Source organism: Podarcis gaigeae (genome assembly GCF_964106915.1).
Source record: "Podarcis gaigeae genome assembly, chromosome: 14".
Classification (NCBI taxonomy): Eukaryota; Metazoa; Chordata; class Lepidosauria; order Squamata; family Lacertidae; genus Podarcis; species Podarcis gaigeae.
Genome location: NC_139690.1, coordinates 7,533,800 through 7,550,542, shown reverse-complemented (window position 1 = coordinate 7,550,542; position 16,743 = coordinate 7,533,800). Strand labels below are relative to the sequence as shown.

General features: G+C 47.1%; 1 protein-coding gene across 5 annotated transcripts; it reads left to right on the top strand.

Moving 5' to 3' along the window:
• Positions 1-333: 333 nt before the first annotated feature.
• On the top strand, positions 334-16,579 carry LOC310831673 (sodium/nucleoside cotransporter 2-like). 5 transcript variants are annotated; one of them, XM_083712712.1, is made up of 14 exons: positions 334-1,001; positions 1,757-1,858; positions 2,093-2,181; positions 4,543-4,643; positions 6,093-6,282; positions 7,981-8,122; positions 9,266-9,379; positions 10,600-10,677; positions 11,618-11,698; positions 13,213-13,293; positions 13,765-13,890; positions 14,270-14,400; positions 15,102-15,295; positions 15,392-15,605. In XM_083712712.1, the coding sequence occupies exons 2-14, from the start codon at positions 1,790-1,792 to the stop codon at positions 15,562-15,564; spliced, it is 1,569 nt and encodes a 522-aa protein (XP_083568838.1). In that variant the 5' UTR covers positions 334-1,001; positions 1,757-1,789; the 3' UTR covers positions 15,565-15,605. The 5 variants fall into 5 exon arrangements, with proteins under 5 accessions (XP_083568838.1, XP_083568839.1, XP_083568840.1 ...); XM_083712713.1 differs by lacking the exon at positions 15,392-15,605 and adding an exon at positions 16,256-16,472 and having other exon boundaries at positions 338-1,001; XM_083712714.1 differs by having other exon boundaries at positions 338-1,001; positions 15,102-15,270; positions 15,392-15,517.
• The last annotated feature ends 164 nt before the right edge of the window (positions 16,580-16,743 follow it).

The following is a 16,743-nucleotide window of genomic DNA, read 5'->3' as shown; positions in this document are numbered from 1 at the left end:
TGGAGTGGCAGAAAAGCCTAGTCATTGATAGATAACTAAATCTGAACAGCAGGGGAGAATAAAAAGGTCTTCACTGGATGTCTGTGTCAAGCAAGCCTTCAAGTGCAGGGATGCTACAGAGTTGGCGTGCCACCACCGAAAAGTTCCTGTCTGCATTTAGCACCTGCCTTATCTCTAATGATGGAGGGACTCTCAGAATGGCTCCTGAGACAGACCTTAATATCCAGGTGAGTTCTTGTGAGAGAAGGCGGTCCTTTGAGGCATTGCAATCTCGAGCCATTTAGGCTGGAATCCTATACACACCAGGAAGTAAGGTTTACTTGTGAGCAGAAACCAGTGAGCAGAAACCAGTTCTGCTTGTACTTTAAAAGTTGAGACCAGCATGCCATGAACTGTTATCTTTTAAGAGCAGGTTGCACATCCCTCTGACTCCAGTAGGCAGGGCTTTGCGTATCATACTTGTCCCCACAATGTGTTAGGAAGAAGCCTCTTCCCATTTCAGTTCTGGCTTGCTCTAAAGAACAGGAGTTTTAACGGAGCTCTGTCATTTTCTGACCAAATTTCCTTTCCCATCTCTCCTGGAAGAGTCCGACAGGGCAAGAATAGAGTACTGTCTTCTCCCAACTGACCAGCACATCAAATGACACTGTACTGTTCTTTTGCAAATAACATCTGGAGGACCACTGCTTCCCCATCCCTGTGCTAGATAAAGGGATCAGAGAAGAGTTTGGTCAGATGGTGCTCTGTCCATCTGGAGAAACCTGCCTTGCTGTTTCCCAGAAAACGATACTTATCAGCAGGAAGTAATGAGGCTGAAAATAAACAATTCCTACATGAGTGAAGAGGAGCAGGACTTTGCTGTGATAGGAGATCTGCCTCCAGTTCTTTGGACTGTTCTGTTAATTGATAACTTTCCATTGCCTAGCCCGAGGCCTGAGTGGATCTGACCAAGAAGGAATTCCCTACGTCTCACGAGGAGCAGGACAGAGTTCGATATTGCCGTGAGTTATTTGCCAGCCACTCAGGATGAGATCACTAGGGTGGGCAGCATTTATTTTGAGGGAAGAGAGCATTTAATTTGGGAGAAGTCGAACAACCGAGCGATTGGGAGGGGGCATTTCTATACCTGGTCCAGGAGACCAGAGAGAGAGAAACAATGGCCATCTCTGGTGCATTCGTATCATTTGCTTTCAAAGCATTTCTATGCAAAGAAAGGAACATGCAGCCTTGTGTGTGCATTGTCAATGTGGGGAATCTGGTGATGTTTTGACTTTTTCAAGGGCCCCAACAGACTGCACCTTTTACTTACCATGTTAAAAGAGGATCAAGCAAATTCATGGAGGAGTGACTAGCTACAATGGCTATAATCCTACCTCCATAGGCAGAGGCAACAATGCTTCTGAATACCAGTGGCTGGAATCCTCAGAAGAGGAGAGTGGGCTTGTCCTCAGGTTCTGCTTTGTGGGCTTGTCTGGTTGACAACTGTGAAAACAGGATGTTGAACTAGATCGACCTGATCCAGCAGGACTCTTTATGTTGTTATGTTCCTACTCCTGGGCAGCGCAAGATATCGGCTTATGGTTTTATTAGTGGGCCAATTCTTTTCCCAGCTCGGACCTTTTGCAGCCCATTCATGTCTGCACTCCGATTTATAATGAGTACAAGACCAGACAGAAGGATTGCTATGATCCTGAGACAGGAGGGTGCCGAGGGCTCCTTTGCTTCCAGACTGACTATGCATTGTCTTTGCCAGCAGTTCAACTTCAGGTAGCTGCAGAGTGCCAGAGAGATGGGAGAAGTCAGGATTTCACTTGGAGCTGTCGACAGAGGTTTGGAGAATCCAGCGTTAGAGCTCACGGTAACACCGCCACTGCTTGTTAGCTCTGCCCTTTGCACTTTCTCAAAAGAGGACCATGTTGTTGCTGTCATTGTTTATTAATTTATATAGCGCTTAATGCTAAAATAGGCTGCTAATCAGTAGAAAAACTGTACCTTTGTATGCCTAGACCAGAGAGAGCAAAGGCCACCTCTGGTTTATTAATATCAACTGCTGCTTTATGAACAGGAAATATTTCCCTGTGCCCTTTGGCAGGAAGCAGACAGAAACCCGCAGGTGGCAGAGAACCCTTGGCCTTCTGAGATCAAGGAGGGCAATGATGCGCATGATACTTCTTTCCAGAGGTATGGAAACTATATCCTTTATTGACTCATTCTGCATACATAAACAGTTGTTAGACATTTTTATTTGCATTGTGCAAATAAAAATAAAGCCACAATAAAGCTGAAAAATCCAGCTCAGCTTAACCCCCAAATGTAAGAAGTGATCACAATAAAAGACCATATAAATCATAGGCTTTGAAAACAACCAGCAAATGGGGACTTCCCGGTTAGCGCCAACATCTAATGGCGGATTCCCTCCGATCTCCGGAGGGAATCGGCTCAGTAGGGATCGGGTTCTACCGCGCCGGCAACGCGGGGACCCTTAAAAACCACAGGTGTGCATGCCTGTGGACGTGGTGACTCGGCGGGCACCATTAGCGCCCCCCCGACCCATAAAGGAGCCTTTTTAAAGGCTACGGAACGGGGGATGGGGAGCGGCGCGGTGCTGAGAGTCTTCTGCTTCCCCTGCTGAGTGAAGCCGCATGCCATGGATGGAGAGCGCTGACTTTTTCCTTCAAACATTCGGACTAAAAGCAACAACCCGTGAGTAATACGGAAATTGGACTTTAAAGGATTTTTTTTTTTAATTCGATACAAACGGGAGGGGTAAAAAGGAAGTCTGCCCCCCCCCCACCTTGTAGATATTTTAAAGCAAAGACCGGATAACTAAAGTAGGGAGAAACATCTTTCCCTTTTTGGAAGAAAAATTAATATTTTCGCGATTGGACTGTACAATTGATTTTGCTAGAGGATAAGAATTGGCTTAAGCTAAAGTACAACCCCCCCGTGACCCGGGAGTGATCTGTGAGAGAGCTGCTGAAAAGATACGGACTTTGACAGCTGTCAAACTAGTTGTCAAAGTTGGGAAATAAAAGGAAACGTTGTTTCTGGTGACTCTGCTGGCTAGATTTTCTTTTAAATTTGGATACAAATCGTCAGGAGTAAAGGAAAATAAGTTACTTTTGGTCTATTGGATTGAAACTGGAAAGATACTAAGTAAACAGAGTCCCCCTAGAGGGGACTTTTGAGATATTGCAAGAAATGGCTGTAAGTGGGAAAATATTTGATGATCTGAATAGGACTTTTTATCTCCTGGGAAAGCTCCACGACCAGAGTGATATCTTAGCAACAAGGACAATTGCATTGAATGATACTGCAAACAACCTTATGGGAACAGGAAGAGACTTGACACAAGTTTTTGTTTCCGAACCAAAAGTCTTGGAAGGTGGAATAGAAGCAGCTACAGCTGAGGAAATGAAGTTTGACAAATCCCAAGAGACACATGAGGACTTGCTGGAAATTGAAGGTGAAGCCACAAGGCTGCAGAAGATCAAGTTAGACCAGAGGCCTGGTAGCATAAATTTGTTCAAGATGGAAATTGGAGCTTTAGGGTCATATAGATTCAAAAGATTTAAGAAACAGAACTTGAGCTCCACTTCTAAATACAGAGGCCTGCTGGTAAGAAAAATGGACATTATGGGGACAGGGCTTCTTCGAGAGTCGGTGTTGAAAACAAAGGACTGTCAAAAAGACCGGCAGAGAGAAACTAAGAGAGGGCTAAAAGCCTCAGGCGATTGGGACACAGGCTAGAATAGATGTACTGATGGACATTGGTTTAGGGACCATAACCGGGAAAGGGAGGGGGGGATTTGGGAATCCAAAGGGTGTTAAAATATAATTTGTTTAGATCTTGTTTATATGTTTATTTTTTGTAACTTTTATGGAAGGTGGGAAAATCGCAGAAGGGAAATTTGGGTCGACTTTAGGGAAAAGGTTTAAAATTAAATTAAAATTGGGTTTTTTAGATTAAGTAGATATAAGGTTTTCAATAAGTACTTGTTGAGCGGACAATAATGAAATTATAATACAGAAGGGGGAGGTGTGAGGAGGTCAGGGAAATAAGGTTTAAGAAAGAAAGGGATTGGAATTATACCTGCTTCTTTTTGTCTGTGTATGTTTGCATGTTGGTTTGTGTTTATGTGTATAAATGGAAACTTTAATAAATATCATATTAAAAAAAATGAAAACAACCAGCAAATGCAGGATACCTTAAGGTTTGGACAGGTACTTACAGGAGGAGGTGTCCCTTTTAGACTCCCCCAGCAGCCTCAGGGAAGGGGCTGGGGGAGGGAAGGTGGTTATCCAAAGTCATACTGCTGCATCCCTGGTCCCTACAGCAGTGACTTGAAGGGGCATCAGGTAAGCATCCTCATTTGCCATTCCCCCTCACCTTTTAACAAGAATGAAGGGAGCCACACAGGCGCAGAAGCTCCTCCAGCCTCTTGCAGGACACCTGGGACTGCTGGAGCTGCAAATGGCAGCCCCGTTCCCCCTCTTTCAGACATGTATCCAGGCTTATTCTCTTGGTGTGATTCTCTTCAGGATCAAGAATGCAGCAGCTGAGCCTTTCTCTAAAGCAAGGTGCTTTTGCAAGGCTCATGCCAAGATACTACGGAAGATCTTCTTGGGCATCCTGTGTGCAGGTGAGGCTATTATGCATACACACACCTTGACACTTTTGTGGCACTGGAAGGAGTGGGGCGATACACCTAATAATTTGGGTTTTCTTCCCTTTTGGTAAACCTCTAGGCCACGTGAGCTGATCATATATGACCCCTCTAAAAGTCTCCACACCAATTGTGGATGGTGACATTGGGGGAGAGCACTCTGCTGAATAGTCTTGGGTGGGGGGCGGGAAGAGGTGAGATTCTCTAATGGCTTCCCCCCCTTGGAATTATAGAGTTTGAAGGGACCCAAAGGGTTGTCTAGTCCAACCCCCTGCAGTACAGGAACTGCAGCATTCTGAGCAATTTCAGCTCGTGTCATGCTGAATGCAACGTGATTGTTAAGTTCAAGCCAGTGTACGAAGGAAGCAACAGGTTAAGAGAGGAAGGTGTAGGAAGTAAGCCCATTGCTTTCTTCACCAATATGAAAACAATGTTCCCTGGGGAAGACCAAAATTCTCCCGGTGTTTCAGGAGGAGCTATAAAAAAAATCCAAATAAATTTTGACTCAGATGGAACATTGGGAGGGATCTTTGATTGAAAGCAAAGTGATGAACACTTGTAGGATATAGCTCCCCTACGAAGCCCTCTAGAAGCAGTTGTGCCTGGTGCCCATTGGGACTGGTAGGGCAGAAGACAGGGAGCCTAACAGTAGGTGGTGCAAGAGCCATTTACCTCAAGACTTAATTCTGCATTTGTAACCATCTACCTTCCTGCTAGGGAAGGGTGGCTCTGTGGTTTAGACCACTAGGGCTTGCTGATCGGAAGGTTGGCGGTTTGAATCCCCACGATGGGGTGAGCTCCGTTACTCGGTCCCAGCTCCTGCCCACCTAGCAGTTTGAAAGCACATCAAGTGCAAGTAGATAAATAGGTACCACTCTGGCGGGAAGGTAAACAGTGTTTCTGTGCACTGCTCTGGTTCACCAGAAGTGGCTTAGTCATGCTGGCCACATGACCCAGAAGCTGTCTGCGGACAAACACCGGCTCCCTCAGCCAGTAAAGCGAGATGAGCTCCGCAACCCCATAGTCGTCCGCGACTGGACATCAGGGGTACCTTTACCTTTTTTACCTTCCTGCTGAGTCCTACAAATGCAACACTGAGACTAGGAGGCTGGTTGTTAAGTAGGGAGGCAGGGGTTGGCAAAGAGCAGGCTGAGATTGATGGAGTCGTGCCCACTTTGTCCTAATGGACCAACGTCCACTGTCCAGAATTGCCCACAGCTGTTTGCTATTGAATGCGGCCTAAATACCGAATGAGGTGGGGCAACTTGCTAGATTTCAAGATTGCAGTACCTTACCTCAGTGCAACGGCCTGGAGAGAATAATATCTTGACAACTACTGGGAGAAAGTGGAGCCCAGCCCTGCACTGTTGGCAAAGGACTTGACCCACAGATGCATTTCCTGACCTTTTCATCTCTTCCCTCTAGGCTATGTGGCCTACTTCATTGCAGCCTGTTTGCTGGACTTTGACCGAGCCTTGGCTTTGGTCGTTTTGACTGCCCTGGTGGTTTGTTTCATGATCTATAGCATGGTCAAGAAATTCTGGGGTTCCAAGATTTTCCAGATGTTCAGCCCTTTCCGAAAATGCTGCCGGAGCATCTGGCCATGGCTGAAATGGTGAGTTCGGGGCTTGCTGCGCAGATCTGAATAGGACCGATTTAATCATTTAATGATTAAATAAATTAAAATTTAAAAAAATAGGAGCGATCTCCGCCCCACCCATCATGAAGACTGCCAGGGAACCTTTTGCAGATATATGCTCAGTTCTTGACATACTTAATCTGGCAGCAAACCCCACTGAACAAAATGGGACTTACCGTATTTTTTGCCCTATAGGACGCACTTTTCCCCCTCCAAAAATGAAGAGGAAATCTGTGTGCGTCCTATGGGGCGAATACAGGCTTTCGCTGAAGCTTGGAGAGCGAGAGGGGTCAGTGCTCCAGGCTTCAGGAGGCTATCTGCAGATAGCAGCCTGCCGCCCGGTGCGCAGTGCGCCCTGAAGCAGAGCGCCCCTCGCGCCGGACAGACAACCGCAGCGTGGGGAGCCCTACGGGAGTTCCCGCAGGGCCCCCCATGCTGCGGATAGAAGCCTGCCGCCTAGCGCGCGGGGCACCCTGAAGTAGAGCGGCCCTCGCGCCGGGCAGACATCTACGGCGTGGGGAGCCCTGCGAGAGTTCTCACAGGGCTCCCCACGCTGCGAATAGCAGCCTGCCGCCCGGCGCGTAAGGCGCCCTGAAGCAGAGCGCCCAGCGCGCCGGGCAGACATCGGCCAGCCCCACAAGCTCAGGGGACAGCGGGGAGGCAGAGTGCCGCCATACCGCTGTTCCCTGACCTGGTTTTGGGGGGTAAATAAAGGGGGGGAAATTTCCTTTATTTCCCCTCCAAAAAACTAGGTGCATCCTATGGGACAGAGCGCCCTATGGGATGAAAAATACGGTACCTCAAAGTAAACCTGTATAGAGTTGTGCTCTGTAAATGTATCTTGCTGTAGACGGACAGCTCTGCAGTGATTTGTTCCAGACTGAAAAATATCATTTTTCTTAAAGCTACAGCTCATTTTTTCAGTCTTAAATACAGTTTTCCACATTTTGCAGCATTTCTTTCTTTCTTTCTTTTGGTGGGGGGTAAACACTCATGAAAATTAATCAGCATTTTAGTGCAAATATCTTATAATGAACACATTTGTATGGGTAATTCTGACTAATGTACACATTTTTGCAAGCAATTTTGTCCAATATAATGCATTTTTGCATGTTGTTTTTTACAAATAGCTTCATTTTTATGCACACTTCCCCCTAAAATATATATTTCTGTGAACACCATTTGTTTGGAGAACTGCATCACAAAATTCCAGTTAAGAGTAAATTTGAAAGGATGGTTGCATTTTGGTTCATAGATTGTTTGGGAAAGTACAAATTTGAAAGATTCGGCATCAGTTGCTTACTGAATCAAATCTATTCCCCATCCCTAAATTCAATGTTATACAATAAAATGGCAAAAAACCCCAAACCCAATAGAAATGGCAGAGAACTTCAACCAAGTTCTGTTGGCAAGTGATGTGCCAGAAGAAAGAGCTCAAAAGACAACAGTTCAGTTCTATAACCCTTCAGTCCAGCAGGCCACGTGCTTGCAAGAATAAAACTATCTTAGCTAGGCAAAGTAGAAGGGGGTCAGGAGGGGGATGAATCCCATAATCATGTATGGGCACGGTCTTGCATCCCAACCATCAGGATGTGAAGAACAGACTCCCCAACAAATCTCATTTAGCCTGTCTGGGTGTATCTCTGCAATGGTGGTGATCTGCTTCCCTCCTAGGGTGCTGTGTGCAATCATTTTGATTGGCCTGGTAGTGTGGCTGGTTCTTGACATGTCCCAGAGGCGAGAGCAGTTGGTGTCCCTGGGTGGCTTCGCTGCGCTGGTGCTGGTGCTCTTTGTCTGCTCCAAACACCACGGAGCCGTAAGTAGCTGCATTTTCTTTGGCCTGGGGTCCTTAGATGATGTGATACATCTGCAACCCACAATTTCCTGCCACCTTCCCAGTCTATAAAACCCACAATCCTATGTACCATATTTTTCGCTCTATAAGACGCACCGGACCACAAGACGCACCTAATTTTTGGAGGAGGAAAACAAGAAAAAAAATATTCTGAATCTCAGAAGCCAGAACAGCAAGAGGGATCGCTGCGCAGTGAAAGCAGCAATCCCTCTTGCTGTTCTGGCTTCTGGGATAGCTGCGCAGCCTGCATTCGCTCCATAAGACGCACACACATTTCCCCTTACTTTTTAGGAGGGGAAAAGTGAGTCTTACAGAGCAAAAAATACGGTATCTATCCCTGGGAGTAATCTTCTCAGAGTTCAGTGGGGCTTAACTTGAGAATTAGCAGTCATAGAACTGGGCTGAGATTCTGCTAGAGCTCAGGCGCCAGATTTTAAATAAAACCTGCAGAGTGGTTGGGCAAGATAGAACTTCGTAACGATAAAACAGTTACAGTGGGGTGGGTGGGTTGTAGGCCTTGCTTGATGCCAGAAGTCCAGAACGAGCATTCCAACAAATGGCAGTCCAGCATCTGTTCCTGAAGACACACAATGAAGGACAGTTTATTTATGCCCTACCTTTCCAGGCAGCCTATGAGGCATCCCCTTCCCCATTTTAATCCGTGTGAGGTGGGACTGCCTGAGAGGTCATTCAGCAACCTTTATGGCTGAGTCAGAGTTTGGACATAGACCTCCCCAGTGTTAGCCTGACACTCTAACCACTAGGCCACACTGGGTTACTCCATCTGCCCTGCTTTTTCCCTTTGGGGGCAACAGCTGACAAGTTCAAATGGCTCCCATTCAGTTGATTTGCTCACTTAAGACCCTCTCTCACAGAATCCAATTGAAATATGCAGAATTTGAGCTGATTTTTTGGACTTTGCATAGCAACCATCCTATTCATGCTGGTGAACATTGGTGCCCCCTTCTCCAATGAATTCGAGAAATCAGTGTGCTTTGTTAACCCTGAGGTTAGCACTCCTCAAACCTGGGGCTATCATTGATTCTCACTGACATGTCCCTTGGTTTGTGTATTCACAAGATTCCCTCTTGTGCTGTGTTGCAGGTGTCGTGGAGAGCTGTGTTCTGGGGGCTTGGCCTGCAGTTTATCCTTGGAGTGTTCATCATCCGGACAGAACCTGGATTTCAGGCCTTCCAGTGGCTTGGTACTCAGATTCAGGTGCAGAGCAGTGTTGTTGGAAGTGACTATATCTGAGTGCATTCTTTGCACTCACCGACTCCCACATTCAGCCCCAATTGCAGATCCAGTAGCATCCTCTACCCCAGATCTTGGAGAGCAGCTGGTAGATGGAATAAACAGGACTGGTTTGGTTCAAGTTCAACCAATGTTCAGACTCAGTATTAGGTAGAGGTTGCCAATGTAGAGCCCCGTGAATACTGTTAGACTCTAAACAGTAATCCAGCTCAGCCAGCAAGGCCAACTGTCATGAACGATGGGACTTGCGGCCCAAGAACATCTAGAGGGCACCACATTGGGTACCCCTGGTGCAAGGCAGCTTCATGTTCCAAATATCCTAACACAGGGGAAAGACAGCAGCCCTTCCTGAGACAGGTGGGAGTGGCAGGTGTCTTGAAAATGTGAAATAAAGACCCAAGCAAATGGAAAAGGCAATGCAGGGTGTTCACGGTATATAAGAATGCATTCCATTAGGGGTGTATCAAGCTGCTCCAACACCACCCTGGTCCACAGATAGTGAGCTAGCATGGCGGTTTTATTTTCCTCAATGGGGTGGAACAGAACTGATTCAGATGGCGGGGAGCCACCTAACTTTGGTGGTGGCAGCAGTGGCAGTGCAATGTCAATACAGCTCTCCTTCTCTTAATGCCACCACCTGTGAAGGGACTTCCTCTTCCCTTTCTCCCGCCACTGTCACCATAGATGGCCAAAGTAGCCAGAAGTCTTGCTCTCTGACTGTTGCCATCTTTCCTTGCTCCCTGCATGCCGGTTAGCCATAGTGTTGTATGCAGAAGGCCCCCAACATCTCCAGGTAGGACCGGGGAAGATCCAGTCTGAAACCGTGGATAGCTGTTGCCAACCCTCAAGTAGATAATATAATATAAGGCAGCTTCCTAATGGTGGTGGCAAGGGCTCTTTATGGGGGAAGTGGTGGGCTCGTTAAAAAAAAGAGAGAGTCTCTGAGCAGCAGTGGGGAAAAGCTATCTATTGTGTGGTGACCAGGGTCATGAGCCCTGAATAAGACTCGCACGACTAGCACCTCTGGCATCACAACGATGCTTGAACTGTCCACTGTAACATCATATGTACATTTCAGGAAAGATGTTCCAAAATAAGCACTTAGGTCTCCGCCTTATCCAATGCAACTGAGTAAAGTCCTATGCATACTCATTCTCCTCAACATTCCCTCTGTTCCCTTATAGACATTCCTGAACTACACCACAGCTGGTTCCAGCTTCGTCTTTGGAGACAAATTGATCCAAGAGGCGTTTGCCTTTCAGGTTAGCTTAAGGGGCATGTTTGACCCTAATCTATCTATCTATCTATCTCTCTCTCTCTCTCTCTCTCTCTCTCTCTCTCTCTCTCTCGCCTTATCCTTCTCTGAGTCATCTTTACTATTGAGTCCTTGACACAAGAGGCTGGCTTTTCACTGCGTGGTTGGACTGGGATAAGACCCATCTGAGCTGTGGGCTACAGTCTGGGCAACAGGCCTAGTGTCGTTATCTGGCATAGTGGCACAAAAAATGCCAGGGTCCATGGAGCCCATCTGTGGTTGACATCAGCATTCTTAATTTTTATTTCTTTTAAGAGCTATGTCCTCTGGAAAATTCATGCCAGGCCAGGTAGTTTTAGCTGCTGCCATCTTCCCTGTCTCCAATGCTTCTAGGTTCTGTTCTGATGTGCACTGCGCATGTTGGAGACATTGGGGAAAGTGAAGAGGGCAGCTAAAGCAGCTTCACTGAGTGCTACTCTTTTCAGCACCAAGGTAAGGAAATCCTGGGAGATGAGAGCTACTGTGCTTTCCCCACCAACACCTGTCCCTACTCCTTTCTGCCTCCTCTTCCCCTGATAAGCTTGCAGGTGCCAGACACAAGAGCAACACTTAGGAGGCATCAGAGGGCACCTTGCCCATAACCTCCACAAAGCTGCTGCTGTCTTCCTGGAATTTGCACTCACAAATGCTCCCAAACAAGCCAAGTGGTGAGTTTCTGGCTATTGTGTTAACTCCACAGATGTCCAACCATGTTAAGTCTACTTCGCTTTGCCAGTGTGGGCCATTGGACTAGCTCACTGTGCCCAGGATTTCTATAACATTCTGCACCTTACAAGCTGCTCATACCTTCTGTGCTCAACTTTATAATCAACCCCTATATATGCTGTGTTGTAGGTTGTCTAGAACTCCCTAAAGCCTGACGTTCACTGTTTGCTTTCTGCCTCCAGTCATTGCCCATCATTGTCTTCTTCAGCTGTGTGATGTCCATTCTCTACTACCTGGGAGTCATGCAGTTCATAATCCTGAAGGTAATGCTGAGCACAAGGCTCTGGGCAGTGGAGAGATGCTTTTGAGCTCCCACTGTGTAGCTGAGGAGGGTCAACCATTTCTCTCTACCATGCAACTTACGGTATTCTAAAAGATCATGAAAGATCTCTGAGCTCCGGAGAAAAACTCCCAAGATAAGTGTGTGTGAAGATTTTGGACGATGTGGGAAACCTAGGTAAGGCACTGCTGCCTGCTAGTGGGGAAGGAGGTCATGCCACAAGGATGGAGAAGCAGTTGCTCTTGCAGGGAAGATGAGGCAACCAACATGGCTGTGGTAGAGAGAAGGGGGCAGGAAGAGTGGCTGCTGACACAAAGGGGACGGTTTGTTGATGGAAAGTCAGTACTAGGACATGTGTGATGGAGGGGACGAGAAGCAGAGACCAACTATGCTATCTGCAGAAAAGGAAGGAATACAGGAAGCCTTATTATACTGAGTCAAATCCTTGGTCTACACAGCTCCATTTTGTCTACTGGCAGCAGCTCTCTGACATTTCAAGAGAGGGGTCTTTTGGCCCTATCTGGAGACACCAAAGGCTGAACCCAAGAAGTTCTGCATTTGCTCATTGCTAAGCTTCATAGCTAAGGAATGGGTATGGGGAATGGCTGTGCTTGCAAGGTGAGCTAAACAAGAGCAAGAGGAAAATTCATAGCTACTGAAGATCTTCGTTGTCAAGTCTTGGGGCTCAGGTGGCCTCAGTGGCACAGAGTGCCTTCCATCAGCTTTGGCTGCTGACCCAGCTACCCCTTATCTGGACAGGGATAGCCTAACTACCATTGTCTATGCTCTGGTAACTTCAAGGTTCGATTACTGCAATGCATTATATGTAGGGTGTCCTCTGAAGACGGTTCAGAAACTTCAGTTAGTGCAGAATTCAGCAGCCGGGTTTCTCACTGGGGCAAGACTTTGAGCATGTTACACCGATCCTGGTCCGACTCCACTGGCTACCAATTAGTTTCTGGGCCCCATTCAAAGTGCTGGTTTTAACCTATAAAGCCTTAAACAGCTCAGGACTGCAATACCTCAAAGACCGCCTCTTTCCATATGAACCTACCCGGACCCTGAGATCAACTTCTGAGGCCCTTCTTCATGTGCCTCCTCCATAAGAGGTCCGGAGGATGGAAACACGAGAACAGGCCTTTTCTGCAGTGATTCCCCTTTTGGGGAATGCTCTCCCCAGAGAGGTTCAGCTGGCACCTTCATTAGACACCTTTAGGAGCCAGGCAAAAATGTTCTGCTTTAACTGATCAACTGGTTGACATCCAATGCCCTTTTAAAATGTGTTGGGGATGTGGTGGGTTATGGGGTTGTTCTTGTTTTGATTATGTATTCTGTATTTTTCTATCGTGATTTTATCCTGTGAACGGCCCTGAGACCTGCCGGTGTAGGGCAGCATACAAATTTAATAAATGATAATTATTATTATTAATAATAAGTCTCGCAGGCTGTGTGACAGGGCAGTAATGCCCTCTGACCGTCTCCTACTCCTTCCTGCAGTTGTCCTGGCTCCTGCAGATCACCATGGGCACAGCAGCCACGGAATCTCTGAGTGTGGTGGGGAATGTGTTTGTGGGAATGGTAAGAAGGGTTTCTCTTGTTTTTACCCCTGCCCCAGGCAAACCTTCATTATACACCTTTAGGGACCAGGGAAAAAAACATTCCTCTCCAACCAGGCTGATTAATGTCCTGTACCCTTTTAAATGTGTTTGTGGGAGGGGGTAATGGGCGGGGATCATTGGTTAGTGTGTCTGTTGTTCTTCTTATGCATTTTGTGTTTTCATCTTGTATTTTTATGTTGTGAATTTCCCTGAGATCACCGGATGAAAGGCACTATACATCGTCGTCTCAAAATGCCCAAATTTGAGCACAATCAGATCAGGAGCGTTTTACTTCAAGACTGTGATTTGTTCTGTTTGGTTGCATTTGCTCTGGAAGCAAAAATCTCTCTAAATTCACTACTTCTGTGAGTGCTGTTCCTAGGGCTGCAAACTAGGGGGCAAAAACTCTGCAACATGTGCCTCTCCCCTTTTTTCCCCTTCTGCCCTCCAGACAGAAGCGCCACTGCTCATCCGTCCCTACCTGCTGGACATGACGCGGTCAGAGGTTCATGCTGTGATGACTGGCGGCTTTGCCACCATTGCCGGCAGTGTGATGGGAGCTTACATTTCATTTGGGGTGAGTCAGCAATGCAGAGAGCTACCCAAGGTCCTGGTTGTAGAAGGCAAGTTTTCATTTTACCATAAGTGCCCTTTCTGGAGGGCACAGTACTTGAGAGAGTAATGGCTGGACAACTCCAAGGGCTCTTGCATTTAGCTTATTGGTCTGGAATCCGTATAAATATGGTTTCACGCTGAGGTTCACAACAGAAACTTCCACTGTCTCTCATTGTCCATCACATGTCAAAGAGCAAAGTGGCTTGCTGGGTTTAATATGTAACATTTTTTAGTTCTTTGGGGACTCCAAATATGCCTGCCCATCCCATCATTCTACCGTATTGTGGTGCTACTGAGATATGCATCCAAGATCACAATCCTGCATTTACATCCTGCTACAGATTGATGCCTCATCCTTGATTGCTGCTTCCGTAATGGCAGCACCTTGCGCTTTGGCTATGGCTAAGCTCGTCTACCCGGAAGTGGAAGAATCTAAGTTCCGGAGCCAGGAGGGCGTGAAAATTGCCTGTGGGTGAGTGTAGTCAGAGCACATGAGGATCACGAGGCTGCCCAAAGGATCCTGGAAGGGTGCAGGATTAAGTGGGAAGAGGGGTGCAGAACTAGGGGAGTCAACATCTGAGAGACACAGGAGCATCTTTGCACAACTTCTCCATAGCAAAGAGAAACAGAGAAAGCTTGGGAAAGAAGCCAACATGAAGTAGAGAGAACTATTGCAGTATAGGACTCAGTTGATGAAACATTGGCTCTCCAGATGTTGTTGCATTCCATCTCCCATCACTCTGAGCCAGCAATGGCCAATGAGAGCTATACTTCAACATCTGGAGGTTCTACCCACCCCAGGCGTAGTGAGCAGCATGTTAGCCAGAGACTGCATGCACACCCTGCCAGTAATTATTTGGCATGAGTACTTAACTGCCCCAGTGGAATCAACAATTTAGACCATTTACTGCTATAAATAGAACGACTGGAGTTGCTCCTCCTATACAAATCAAAATATGTGCAGGTCTAAGTCAAATGGGATTAATATGCGCAGGTTTAAGTCAAGTGGATTAACAGCTAAATAATGCTCAAATGTGGACAAGCCCTCAGATAGTAGGATGCAGAATTGTCTGCTGAGCTCTACGTGGTGGAGCTTTGTATGTCATTGCTGCTTTGCCAAAGGAGGCAATTTTGGGGCCTGTTTTCTACTCACTTGGTGTATTGTTGGTGCAGGGAGGAGAAAAATGTCCTGGAAGCTGCCAGCAATGGAGCAGCCGTCTCTGTGGGACTGGTAGCCAACATCGCGGCCAACCTGATAGCATTCCTGGCTGTACTGGAGTTCATCAATGCTGCCCTCGCTTGGCTGGGAGGCATGGTCAATCTGCCAGAACTCTCCTTCCAGGTACCATCCACAAGGCAGCCACCCTGTGAGTACACCAGGGTGGTCAACGGATGCTAAGAGGGAATGATATGTGTATTGTCACTTATTGGCTCTCTTGCCCTCTCACTCAATGGGTTGCCAGGGCAAGGACAGGTCAGACATCTGAACCGACTGGTGCAGAGGGCTTCCCCCCACTGCTTCCATCTTTCAGAATGCTGTCAGCGGCTCCCAGCTGGTTGCCCAGGAAAGTATAAAGACAAGGAAAAGTTTCTTGCCATCCTTTTTTATTTCAATCTTTACAGAGAGAGGCTATAGAACCCAGCCTCTTAGATAATGGTGTTGTCCCAAGTGAATCTCCACCCATCTCTTCCACTTCCTCATTCATCTCTTCTACGGGTGCTGCTACATGCCCTTTTGTCTTTGAGCTCTTTGCTCTCCTACTTTTAAGGCTCGGCGGGTTCTGGGAGATGGAGGGTCTGGGATGCTTTCTAATGGCAATGTGTCAACTGGGTCTTGTTCTGGCTCTCCCATTATTTCCCAACTTTTCCCCTCATCTGCCTCTGAGCTGTGACCTCCCTCAAACCCATTGTAAATCTGTACTGTCTTCCTCTTCTTCCTCCCTGGAAGGGTTAGGATAGGGAGGCGGCCTCCACCATTCCTCCTCTGCCCAGTCCCTTACACCATCACTCTGCCCGTTTCAACTTCCTGTCCCCATTTCCCCCCATTTCACTCTCTAGGCTCCCCCTACCCACATGAAAATTAGGTTGAGGGCCACAGGTTGCCCATCCCTAATCTTGCCCTCTCCTATAATCTTAGTGTGGAGGATTTACTGTGGATTCACGACAGATGGGGGGGGGGGTAGCTGGGCAGGAGATGGGAAGTGAGTTTGTGCCATGGATGATATGGGTGCCAGTGAGGATGGGTGGGGAAGGTGGCCTGGGATGGCAGAAGTCATGTGGTTATCTGACCATTGATTTTATTTCTAAACCTTTCTTTTCCCTTCCAGTTGATCTGTTCCTATGTCCTGGTGCCTGTAGCATTCTTGTTGGGAGCAAGCTGGGAGGATGCCCCGGTGGTAGCTGAGCTTCTAGGAATCAAGATATTCTTAAATGAGTTTGTGGCTTATCAACAGCTCTCGGGCTACAAAGAGAAACGATTGAAAGGACTACCCGAGTGGGACGGGACACACAAGCAGTGGATTTCGGCAAGTGCGCCAGTCATATGGTGGAGGGGAAATGTCAGTTCAATGGTCTCACACACCAACACCTGTTGTGTACAACTGTCCTCCAGACCCAACCATTGCAACAGAACCTGACTGTTGTGCAGTTGGGTTTGAGGCTAGGGACACAGCACAGCAGAAAGTGGTTGTACACTGGACTGAAGGAGAAATTGGATTCAGTTCACTTTTAAAGGCAAACCTGCCCACTTCTCATTTTCCAAAGCAATACTGAAACACAGCAAATCCTTTGAAATTTGCACTTCTCTGAATTTTGT

Excerpts from the sequence above, each read along its gene's own strand:
- LOC310831673 (XM_083712710.1), top strand. The coding sequence starts at position 1,790 with ATGGGAGAAGTCAGGATTTCACTTGGAGCTGTCGACAGAGGTTTGGAG. Across the intron at positions 13,294-13,764 it reads GGAATGTGTTTGTGGGAATG|ACAGAAGCGCCACTGCTCAT; the intron begins GTAAGAAGGGTT and ends TCTGCCCTCCAG. Across the intron at positions 15,271-16,255 it reads TGCCAGAACTCTCCTTCCAG|TTGATCTGTTCCTATGTCCT; the intron begins GTACCATCCACA and ends TTTCCCTTCCAG.